At 46.9% G+C, this 12,290-nt stretch overlaps 1 protein-coding gene across 1 annotated transcript; it reads right to left on the reverse strand.

Moving 5' to 3' along the window:
* On the reverse strand, window positions 1–387 carry LOC125340315 (snRNA-activating protein complex subunit 5-like). Its single transcript, XM_048331782.1, has one exon. It carries the CDS (start codon window positions 385–387, stop codon window positions 181–183), a length of 207 nt encoding a protein of 68 aa, XP_048187739.1. The 3' UTR covers window positions 1–180.
* Window positions 388–12,290: the final 11,903 nt, after the last annotated feature.

Below are 12,290 nucleotides of genomic sequence, written 5' to 3' on the forward strand. Positions count from 1 at the left end.
ATTTCTGTCACTAACTTTTGTTACAGTGCTCTGAAGCTTGAGTTATTGATTCACCTATCTGTACAGCTCCACACTTTCAGTCTGGTCACAGTGCCATGGCAAGATGACTTCTTTGAAAAGAGAAAATGCCTGAGATATACATATTTAATTTGTTTAACTGACCCTGGCTTTCATTCCCCTTTAGGAATCAGATTCTTCCTCCTCCTCTTCCACCTCCTCATCCACCACGTGGCTCCTTGTGCTCAGCTCCAGTGCAGTCTGGTTGATCGATACTTCGTTGTCGACATGCATTAACATCTTGAGGCGGTTTAGCTGGTCGTGAAGGGCGGCCTTTAGGTGGAGCACGGTCTCCTCTTCCTTGCACAGCTCCAGAAGGTGGCTAAGCATGGTCGTTGTTCAGAAACCCCTCCGGCTTTCCGTGGTCGTCCTGCGATGACACCACAAGTGAGTGCCGGAAGCACATTGGTCCAGCCGCCATACCGGAAGATGCTTTTACTGTCTACTATTATCTTTTATTTATTTGTTGGTTTTGGGGCTTAAACTCAGGGCCTGGGCACTATGAAGTGTCAAATGATATTTGTACCAGTTGTTTTAAGCATGTCTCTGATAGCCTAGGAGGGTCACTGCTCTGATTTCTAGCCCACCTACTTATTTTTCCCTGTTCTTTAACTTTTTATGATTTGACTGTACCTCATACAATCTACCGGCTGTCTTTCAGTTCAGGTAAGATTGAATTCAGCTGGGTGACAGTAGCTCACACCTGTCATCCTAGCTACTCAGGAGGCTGAGATCTGAGGATCATAGTTCCAACCCGGCCAGCGCAGAAAGTCCATGAGTCTCTTATCTCCAGTTAAGCAGAAAAAGCCAGAAGTGGAACTGTGGCTCAAGTGGAGGAGCTGGACTAACCTTGAGTGAAAAAACTAAGGGATAGCACCCAGCCCCTGAATTCAAGTTCTAATACTGGTACAAAGGAAAGATTGGGTTCGGCTGTGTGAATGTACTTTTGAAATCTGTTCTGTTATGCCCAAGTCACGAGACGACCAACAAGAAGACCACCAAGAGCCAGATGTTCTGAAATGCAAAAGCAAGGCTTTATTCAGGCGGGCTGCTGCTTGGGCCTTGTCCTACACTCCGATGCAGCGGAGGTTAGGAGGAAGGCCCCAAGCTGAAATTTCACAGGGCAAAAACCCACAAAGTTACAGCAATCAGGTGTTCAAGCAAGATTTGGATACGGGTACAAATCTGATTGGCTCAGGGCTAGAGACATTGGGGGGCGGTTAGAGTTAAGCATTCCCAGGTGGTTAGAGTTAAACAGGGAGTTTCCTGACCGGCTGGGCCCTAATAAGCTTGTTCTGCTATCGGGGATAATTGGTGGCCTGGGCTACTCATAGTTTAAACAGTCAACAAAATGGCTACTGCCTCAAAAATGGGGTTTACTTCAACTCTACATTCCCCCCTTGATTTATGGACATAAAGCACAATCCTGTGCTTCATATCCCAAACTAAACTCCAACAACTCTTTGTCTGGGAGAGGTGTGTACCTAATTCACTGTACCATTAGCTGTATAGTGTTTAATCTGTCTTTCATGAATTGTACCAATTTATTTAGAATGTAGGGTCCAAATGTAACAGAATAACATACATAGAACGGTAAACTTCTCAGCTGTGCTCTAAGGGCCGAGTAGCTACATCCGTATTCCTGAGCAAGCCCCAAACTACCAATGCCTTCTCGCTTGCATGGGACTTTACAGGACTCCTGCTCATCACTCTCGGGAAGTCACTTATTCAGGTTCGGGTCCGAGTGATCTGGCCCATCCTAGTTGCCTGCGGCCAGGTCACATAAGTCTACTACTAAGTCTGGCCACTAGGTTCCTAAGGGGGGCTCCCTTAGTTGCCAAAATAAGGTGGTCACCCCACTTTGGAGTGAGCTGCCAAGATATTTGGAAAGGCTGGTGAGGGTTAGCATCAACATTAGCCAGGGTAGCAAGAAAAGAAGGCAAAAAGAAAATAATTATAACAATAACCATATTCAGTCTAACTTTCTTTTCTTGAGGCGAAGGTGAAGCAGCTGAGTTGGGTGCTTGGAGACATCCCATGTTCCACCATGGTAGTCTTCATCCAGGGCAATAACTTTTGGTAATCAAATATTTCCAATAAGGCTAAGATTATTATTTTTTAAGCCGACATAGAAGGCTTGGCCTGTAACCATTTCTCACAAATGCAGTCTCTATACACTTGTTACCTCTGTTTTCCATGCCTCTAGTTTATCCTGCCTCATCTTCCCGAAAACAACTCTGGTCCCTTGGTCCTAGAGGGAGGCTGATGGGCGAAGATCATCCATCTTTTGTAACTTCTTCAGGCTGACTCAGGGGCATTGATCTTACCTACCCAGGAACCTATAGATCCTTAGCCTACTTTACCAAGGGGTGTCAGGACTAGATGTTACTAGGAACTTTACTCCAAACTGGAAATTACATTTAACATTTAACTTTCAACTACACAGACTTCTTTTTGGGCTTCAGCAGTGTAGTCTTTTAACACTCTAGTTTGTAAAAGCTTTTTCCTGACTGGCTGGGGAACTGATTTCTGATGACCTAAAAAAATGCCTACATTACCTTTGCAGGCCTTTAACAGATCTCAATAAGGACACAATCTCAGGTCTATAAGCTTTCTTTCCTGAACAGATGTACCAGCTCAAAATTCACTGCCAGTTAGGGCTTTGAGCAGATGCAGGGGGTGGGGATTTTTAAACTATCCCCCATTTAACAAACTTAGCTCTACTACCCACTATCACAGATGACTGGCAAGTTCCTGTCCAGTTACAAAGTAGATAGACATGGGCAATAAAAGGCATGCTTACAAAGTATTCTTCTAGGAATCTCCTGGCTCTGATTAACTTTTGAAAGGCCAAACAGGAATGACTCTAGGATCTGACACCATCTCTGCCATCCAAGCAGTGGCATACTGCCTCTGGATGCTCCATCACTTTTGTCCCTGGAGTGACTTTTCCATGCTGGTGTAAATGCACCTTTGGCATTTCTCTTGGTCCGTCACTGGACTTGGACTCAGGGCTTGAGTGCTGTCCCTCAGCTCTCCAGCTCAAGACTAGCACCCTACCACTTTGAGCCTCAAAGCACGACTATGTTCCCAACACTTTGTTGGCTGATTAGAGACCAAGACCCTCGCAGATACCTTTTTCTGCCTGGGCTGGGTTCGAACCGCAGATTTCAGATCAATGAGTCTTACAAGAGGCCACATTACTCCAATTAAAAGCAACAAGGTGGTCCACACAGAAGTAGTTTTTAAGCATGCTCTTACCTGGAACTTATTAAGGGCCAATGTTACATCTTGACAAACTTGTAGGAATCACCTGTCCTTCTCTGTGGGCCTGCTGGAAACTTACAAAAAACTTACAAACAAACTGGAATGGCAATTAAACATTTTGATAGCCATAATTTTCCTTTTCTCAATTTGCAATAATCATTTAGGACAATTTTACTTCCAAGTGTCTTATCTAGAAATGTATTCTTGATTTCCAAAACCTTTTTACCAACCTCTGCTTTAACACTAACACTTTAGCTTTTATCTGCATTGGAAAAACTCTGAAGCTTACAGGCATTCTGAAACCAGGTACCGCCCTTTGCCTCTGGGCTGCCTGTTTCAAAAGAGCCTTTTTGTTTTCTTCAGTCCCAGTTACCGAATGAAGACCTTTGAACTCAAATGACAATTTTTCCTTAATGCAAGAATTACAATTACAAAATTAGAAATACTATCCACTCAGCTTTCCAATAAATTAGTGAGAAACGTTAGCCGATTTTGCCATTTCTTCCTACATACAGAGAGTTAATGAGAGTTTACTTCTATCCCTATTAGTTTAATATCCATCCTTTAAAATACTTGCCTGATTACATGTAACTTAAGATAGGAGTCTTAGTATTACATCATGGTATATACATAAAATTCAGTACCTGAATCATTAAACTGATACCCAAAACAATTGTAACAAAAGTACTTTTAACAGTGTTCACCAGAATTACAAACACAAGAAATCCAGTCTCAGCAGTCTCAGTCGGGCTAGATTTACCTCCCCTGGTGCAGGGATGCTAAGCTTACTCCTTTATTAGTGCTTTCCTTTTCACCCTCTCCCCTGGGCACCTGACCAGCAGGTGGCCAAGGTGGCGCGAGGGACACGGGCTAGCCTAAGGTGCACGTGGCCGAACAAGATCCCCTTTTCCTCCCTCCTTACCCACCAAGGAAGCCAGGCGCACACAGATCTTGGAGATGCTTCAGAGAGCAATCCAATTTAATCGGGAGGGACTCACAGTAATATAGTAGTGATGATGAGGATTGAGCATGAGCTGGCAATAGGCTGGCGTGCTTGTCCATCCAAGAGCAGCTCCCAAGGACCTCCCTCATGGGCTAACGTCACTTCCCATAGTACTGCCCTCTGGGCAAAGCACGCGAAAAGGGAGCACACGTGCTTGCTGGCGCAAGGTGGGGGATGGTCTCAAAGCCACCCCTTCTGGTTCGGGACCCAGAAGGAGATAGGTGTGGCTCACTTCCACACTGCCCCAGGGCGGGGGGAAGGGCGGCATCTTGGGAGCGCTCTCAGGCCCTTCCCCTCTTAAGGCCAAGATTCATCCCCAACCTCTGCCCCTTTTATTTTTTTTCTTTTGAACAGCAGGAGGCACCTTACTTGAGGGCACGCCATGTCTTAGGTTGCCCCCTCCCCATGGGGGATCTTACCTGTCTTCGGCTAACGCACTATCACTTCAGGCCAACCTGCCTGCCGGGCCGGCCAGCCTGATGAGAGGACTGGGGAGAGTGGGATTGGCACTTGAAAGAAAGCCCTGTTAATTTTTTCTCATGCCAGCAGACCTCAGTCAGCAGTGGATCATAATGGGTGTGTGACCAACCTCATGGGGTTCCTAAATGGCTAAAGGCCAAAGGCCACTTGTTGTCTGGACAGCTCTGGCTTTTTGCTCACAATATAAGAGACCAATTTGTCTAGTACAGAGCAATGCAAACATAATGCAAATGGAAGCATCAAGCAGACATGTGCATAAGCAATCGTAACACAAGGCAAATGCAACATGAGCAACTGTAACACATGAGCAATTATAACACAGGCACAATGCAATGGAGGGTCTCTTATCTGGCTCAGTCCATAGGAGATAGAGGAGTCCTGGTCCATTTCGGTGTCACTCAAGGTAGTGCAGATGGCTCTCCCTTCCCTCGATGGTGAGGTAGAGGCAGATTCAGGTCCTGTCGATTTGGCAGCCAGGGTGCTGGTAACTTAACAATTGAAGTTAGTAAACACTTTATAGAAAACATTGCAGCAAGGTACCAATTCCTTGCTCATTGTAAACATTTATCATAAAACATTAAGTTGCCCAAATCCTTTAACTCCTATTTCCCTCCAATGGGGGCCCCTAAGATAAGCAGCAAAGGGAAGGCAAAGGAAGGAACAACAGTGTGCAAAATTTCCCTTTAGTTCTTGTGCAACGCTGTGGGCCATGCTGCCACAGCAAACATTACGCCAAAAGGTGCCAGGCAAGGTCCAGGGAAGAAACAGGGCCGACACTGGGTCCATCGCTGGTACAGGCAGGCTTTCCTGTTTCTCCATGGAAAAATCCACCATGGTCTTTGTTTTCCTGAAGAGAAAACAAGGAGAGACATCCCTCAAGGGCAGGTGCCCTTGGGTGGTCATTCAGATGAACAATATTTTAAGTCTCTAGCTGGTATTCAGATTGGATTCGGTTCCCCAGTTGGGAAAACGCATGCGAAGCCTCTTCCCTCACTGATGACTGGGTCTGGGCCTCGCCATGCTCCTGTAAGGGGGTCCTTCCAACGGACTTCCACTTTTAAGTAGGGTGTTTGGCTTGACCAATGTCTCTGGAATGCCGACAGAGGTTGGTCCTTAGAGAAGTTTAAAATATTCAGTGTAGAGGGAGGGGGGTATGAGGGACAAGGTAACAAACTGTACAAGAAATGTATCCAGTGCCTAACGTATGAAACTGTAACCTTTCTGTACATCAGTTTGATAATAAAAATTTGAAAAAAAACTTAAAAAAATAAAATATTCAGTGTAAACATCGCTGTCCTTAGCTGGTCATGGGGGCTTCCCCCCTTTTTGTTTTAATAATTGATCCTTCAGGGTCTTATTATGACTCTCAATTATGGTCTGACCCTTTGGGTTGTATAGTATTCCAGTGGTATGTTTAATATTCCACTTTTGGAAAAAGGCCTGTAAAGGCTTGCTGATGAAACAAGGTCCATTATCTGTCTTTACCTGTAATGGGAGCCCTAGGATAGCAAAACATTGTAGAAAGTGGCTCTCAGCATGCCGTGCTCTTTCCCCTGAATGGGCCGTGGCCCAGCCGGCATGAGAATGGTTATCTATGGACATAAATATATATTTTAGCCTTCCAAAAGGAGCGTAGTGGGTTACATCAGTCTGCCAGATAACATTAGGCTTTAGGCCTCTGGGGTTAACCCCAGGAGGTTGCAGAGGAGGGACTTGCAGAAAGGGCATACATGACTTGCAAGTCCTAATAATCTTTTTTAAGTCTTTTATAGGAATTGAAGGAAATCTCTGATGTAACCCTCTCCAGTTTAAGTCAGTACGCTCATGGAGTCCTTGGGCCATTTCAAGGTTTTGAGGTTGTACAATGGCCATAGCTATAATGGTCCCATTAGTGGCCAGCTGGTCTGCCATACGATTACCTTGTGCCAGGTCCCCAGGCAATCCTTGGTGTCCACGAAGGTGCTGTAAAAATATAGGCTCAGCCCTCTCTTTTAACAGAGACCTGACTTGGATCATCAGAGGGGTGACTGGGTTTTCATCTAATTTAATGTATGAGAATACCAGGTTAGGTAGCAAATTAACCACATACAGACTATCAGAAAACAAGTTCATTGGCTGTTTGACATGGGTCAGTGCCAGGGCGACGCGTACAGTTCCTTAAACTGTGCAGATCCAGTAACTGCCTCAAAGTAATGGGTGTTTCCTTTCCCATCGGCAGGAGGGGAGGTGGAGCATACCACCATGGCCGACCCCTCTCTTCCCCCATCTGTAAAAACATTGGCAGCCTTGACAAGAGGCCTGGTAGAGAAAAGTACAGGAAGGGTCCATTGTAGCCTGGAAAATGAGGTCACCCACCTCGAGGTGCCATAATGGCAATCTACCTTTCCCATAAAACCCTCCAGGGCACTGGACACCTGTGCATTATTCCTTCTGACCCATTCAAAATCTGACAGCCGGTAGGGAATGGTTAGCACATTGGGATCTCGCCCATAATGTCTCAGGGAAGTATCCCTGCCCTTGATTATCAAGTCAGCTAGCTGGTCTAGCTGGGAATAAACTCTGGGAGCTCCTCCCACTGATGCGTGCACCCATTGAAGAGGCTTGCCTGACTGAGTAATAGCTGCTGAGGAAAGCTCAGACCCAGGGAGGATCCCAAGGCAAAGTGGGCACTCAGGCTTGTAGTGGGCCATCCGTGCCATATTTAGGGCCATTTGGATTTTCTGGAAGGCTGTTTGAAGTGATGGAGTTATTATAATAACATCAGTGGGCGCTTTGCCCTTCAAAGAGTCATGGAGCGGAAGCAGCTCCTCTGTAGGCAGGTGAAGCCAGGGTCTTAACCAGTTAATCTCTCCCAACAGTCTTTGCATCTCCGCCAGAGTATAAGATGACTGGAAGGATAACTGGGGCTTAAGGGGGCACACAGAGTCTAGTTTAAGTTCTGCCCCCAAGATCTTAAAGGGGTATACTTTCTGAACCTTGTCACTGGCTATATGCAGTCCTCCTCTTTGTAGGAGTGTTTGTAGCTTGCTATAGGCAGCGTCTAGCACTTGGACATCTGCTGCTCCAATAATGATGTCATCCATATAGACATATAAAATAATATCTGACTGGCTCCTAAGAGGTTGAAGAACTTGTGACACATAATGTTGGCAGAAGGCAGGACTATTAACCATGCCCTGAGGTAAGACTACCCACTCATACCTCTGGTCTGGCCCCTGGTAGTTAACCGAGGGCATGGAGAAAGCAAACTTTTCACAATCCTGGGGGTCAAGGGGAATGGAAAAGAAACAGTCCTTGATGTCAATTATAATGAAATTCTGACCCTGAGGAATGGAGGGGATCCATGGCAGCCCCCGTAATGGGGTGCCAGCAGGGATTATCCGTTCATTAATTTTTCTTAGGTCCTGTACCATCCTCCATTTACCTGAGGCCTTTTGTACAACAAATACAGGGCTGCTCCAAGGGCTCAGCGAAGGTCTAATATGCCCTAGGGACAGTTGTTCTGATATTATTTCCTTTAATCTTTCTAGCTGGTTTGAGGGAAGTGGCCACTGTTCCACCCACACCGGGGGACCTGGAAGCCATCGAATGGCAGGGACGGTAGGAACAGTGGCCCTTAGAATTGGGGGTGAGGCCCTGTAGAAGAAACAGGAGCCTTCTGCCCCAAGGCCTTGAAGGGAGGCGCTCTCTGGCAGCCACCAGGGCCACCTGATAGGCCCTGGCCTGTGATGATCGAGGCCTCAACTTTTCCCAAGATATCCCGTCCTAGCAGGTTATCTGGTAAGCCTGTCATTATCAGGGGACGCACTATTCCCTTGCCAATGTTCATGTCATCCCAAGGAAGTCAGTCCCTGGTTGTCTCACTCACAGCTATGCTTCCAATCCCTGATGTCTGGGGTCCTGGGATTAAGTCCCACCATGGAGGCATCCCTTCTTCTTTAATATAGTCCGATCTGCTCCTGTATCGATTAAGACTCGGAACCTCTTTCAAGATATAATAATTTCTGTCTTTGGCCTCATTTCTGGGACTATTGGGACTGCCCAGAGCGCCTCAGGCTGGTCATTAGGCCCGTCACTGGGCTGATCACTGGACTGATTGCCTCTGGGTTACAGGGCTGGAGGGCGCCCCATTAATCGTTTAAAGGCCTTCCCTTAGCATCAAATCTGAACTTACAATCCTTTCACCAATGAAATCCCATTTTGCAGTGGGGGCAAGGTTTTGTGGGTAGCTCCTTGGCTCAGCCAGAGGGCTGTCCTCTCGAGGCACCAGATCTTACAAGACCAGAAGGACACTCCCTCTTGAAGTGACCCCGGCCACCACATTGGTAACAGTGCTCCCTGCTTACCTCACCACTGGGGGCAGGGGCAGGCTCCTTAGTAAGCAGAGTGGTCAGTGGCTGTGCCTGGCGGGCTCAGGTGCTGATGTCCTGACAAGTGTAAATCCAGCTGTCCACAGATCTCTTCTTTACTCCTGTACAAGCCAATCTGCATTCTGATGTCATCCCTTCCCACACCAGGGTCCTTAGAAATTGATTTACCTGGGACCCAGGAAACTGTTGGTGGAGATTGTCCCTCACTGGGCCAACGAAGGCAGCAAGACTCTCATTGGTCCCTTGGGTAGCTTTTACTGCCGGGGTCTCTAGGGACCCCTCTCCCAAGCCATGCCATGTGGCCAGTCCCACAGCCTGTACCTGCTCCCGGTAGGGGGCAGGGAAGGCAGCCCATTGGGGGCGAGTGGATCCAAACAGCATGCCAAAGTTTATGGGGATTGGTGGTTCAGTGGCCTGATTTCTCTCTGCCTGAGCATAGTACTCATATCTGAAAAGGGAACACCACTCCTCATACATTGTTCTATCAAGCAGTGACCAGGCCAGGCTTCTCCACTCCTGAGTGGTAGAAAACCGGTGGGCCATGCCCTCAAGTAGGCTCTCCCCCCAGTGGGTGTTTGGTCCCCCTCCCTCAAGGACTATTCTCCTGAATTGTCTGAAATCTTGTATCTCCTGGGGCCGCCATGAGGCTGAGATGGCTACCAGGTTGAGATTTGCTGAGTTGTCTGAGCTCGGTGAATGCATGCTGCTGCAGCCACTGGGCTGCTGCTGCCTCTCAGCCGGGCTCCTTAAATCTGCATATGTATGGAGCCGAGCCGGGCCTCCGGTGGCGGAGGGGAAGCGAGCCGGCAGGGGCCCCTGAGCACATTGTTCTCCTGCCACGTGCCTTGGGGCCATGGCAGCTAGTCCAGGGTCCTGGAGATCAGGCTCACGCTCATCACTGGGCCCCTCAGAGTGGGGCGTCGACCTCTCCAAATCAAAATTCCCCCCTGATGCCCTCTCCTGAGTCCAGGGACTCTCCCCTGGGTTGGAGGAAAAGCAGGCCTTAAGGGTCTTGATAGCCTGGAAGGTCACAAGGGGGAGTTCCTCTCCTAACTCCTAATCAATAAGGGGCGAATTATTCCACCTACTCTGAATCTGTCCCATCGTCTTTGCTGACCTGATGGGAGAACCACGTGTCCCGGAGACTCTACTCCAGTTCCCTTAGGGCTTGTCGGTAGCTGCCGGACTCCCTCCCACAGGTTCGAGCCCCACGTTTGGGCCGCCAATTGCTGGGCTAGATTTACCTCCCCTGGTGCGGGGATGCTAAGCTTACTCCCTTATCAGTGCTCCCCTTTTCACCCTCTCCCTTGGGCACCTGACCAGCAGGTGGCCAAGGTAGAGCGAGGGACACGGGCTAGCCTAAGGTGCACGTGGCCGAACAAGATCCCCTTTTCCTCCCTCCTTACCCACCAAAGAAGCCAGGAGCAGACAGATCTCGGAGACGCTCCGGAGAGCAATCCAATTTAATCGGGAGGGACTCACAGTAATATAGTAGTGATGATGAGGATTGAGCATGAGCTGGCAATAGGCTGGCGAGCTTGTCCATCCAAGAGCAGCTCCCAAGGACCTCCCTCATGGGCTAACGTCACTTCCCATAGTACCGCCCTCTGGGCAAAGCATGGGAAAAGGGGAGCACACGTTCTCACTGGCGCAAGGTGGGGGATGATCTCAAAGCTACCCCTTCTGGTTCGGGACCCAGAAGGAGATAGGTGTGGCTCACTTCCACACTGCCCCAGGGCTGGGGGAAGGGTGGGGGTCTCGGGAGCGCTCTCCTCGCCCTTCCCCCCTTAAGGTCAAGATGAATCCCCAACAAGCACCTTTACTTTTTCAATACATCCAAATTGGAAAAATAGCACAGGAATCGAATCACACCAGATAAATAAACTTTTTCACCATTTAAAAAGCTTTTCCAATTCTTAGTACCTCTCAAGGGGCAGTTTTAGAAATTCCAGTCAAATTATTCATTTTTTACCACAAGGTTTCCTATCATGTGGAATGGCTACATAAGCAGTTTTGGTTTTTTTTTTTAGCAGTGACAAACCTTTATATTCAAATTTCTGATATTTAGCAGTGAAGGAAAATAAATTTCAAGTTCCCAATGCCCTTTGCTAAATAGGGTAACTTGATGACAGTGCAATCATCTTAATTCATTAAGATACCCACTTTTTTTTTTTTTACTGCAAATTAAAGAACCCTTAGAAATCCTTTTTTAATTCTAGTTCCTGTTTTTTTTTTTTTTTTTTTGCCAGTCCTGGGGCTTGGACTCAGGGCCTGAGCACTGTCCCTGGCATTTTTTTGCTCAAGGCTAGCACTCTGCCACTTGAGCCACAGCGCCACTTCTGGCCACTTTCTGTATATGTGGTACTGGGGAATCAAACCCAGGACCTCATGTATATGAGGCAGGCACTCTTGCCACTAGGCCATATCCCCAGCCCCATCCTGTTTTTTTTTTTTTTTTTTAAAAAAACAAAAAACAAAAAACAATGCACTAATCTTTTAAAACATTTGGTAATGCCCAAACTTGATGGCTTCCTGAAGATTAAGCTTAAAGTCACCCATTTTTGCATCACCCAGTCACATTCATACACATACATACACGTGCATGTACACACATATACATACATACTCATACACAAATATTTGTTTTAAAACTTAAAAGCGTGCAAAATAAATACCGGCCATACATTTTTTAGGGGAAGGAGGTATTTTTGCCAATCTTACTCTTGCAAAAACCGGAATTTAAAATAAAACCTTTAATAAATGATTTTAGCATTCTCCAGCCTCATTTTCCAGGGCTTGATAGTTTTAGCAAAACATTTTAGCACACCAAATAATTTTCTGCTTAAGAAGGCTGGGTGGGGGTCTCCCAGAGTTCTTTTTGCGGACACTCACACTCTGATTGTGAGCTGTCACCTGTACACTTTTCCAATGAGCTAAACATAAATCCAGGGGGCTAAGGGAGTCTGTCCCATTTCGTCTGTCACAGTCAGGAGATACAGAAAACAGAGAAGAACAGTCCAGACTAGTTCTGTACCAATACAGGCAATTTTTCCTTTTTTTGCAACACAATCTTTTCTAGTTTTTGATTGGATCTACTTTTACTTTCTTTCCTA

This window comes from Perognathus longimembris, chromosome 23 (genome assembly GCF_023159225.1).
Source record: "Perognathus longimembris pacificus isolate PPM17 chromosome 23, ASM2315922v1, whole genome shotgun sequence".
Taxonomy (NCBI): Eukaryota; Metazoa; Chordata; class Mammalia; order Rodentia; family Heteromyidae; genus Perognathus; species Perognathus longimembris.

Bases quoted from the DNA above. Each gene is read 5' to 3' on its own strand.
- LOC125340315 (XM_048331782.1), bottom strand. From the start codon at position 387: ATGCTTAGCCACCTTCTGGAGCTGTGCAAGGAAGAGGAGACCGTGCTC.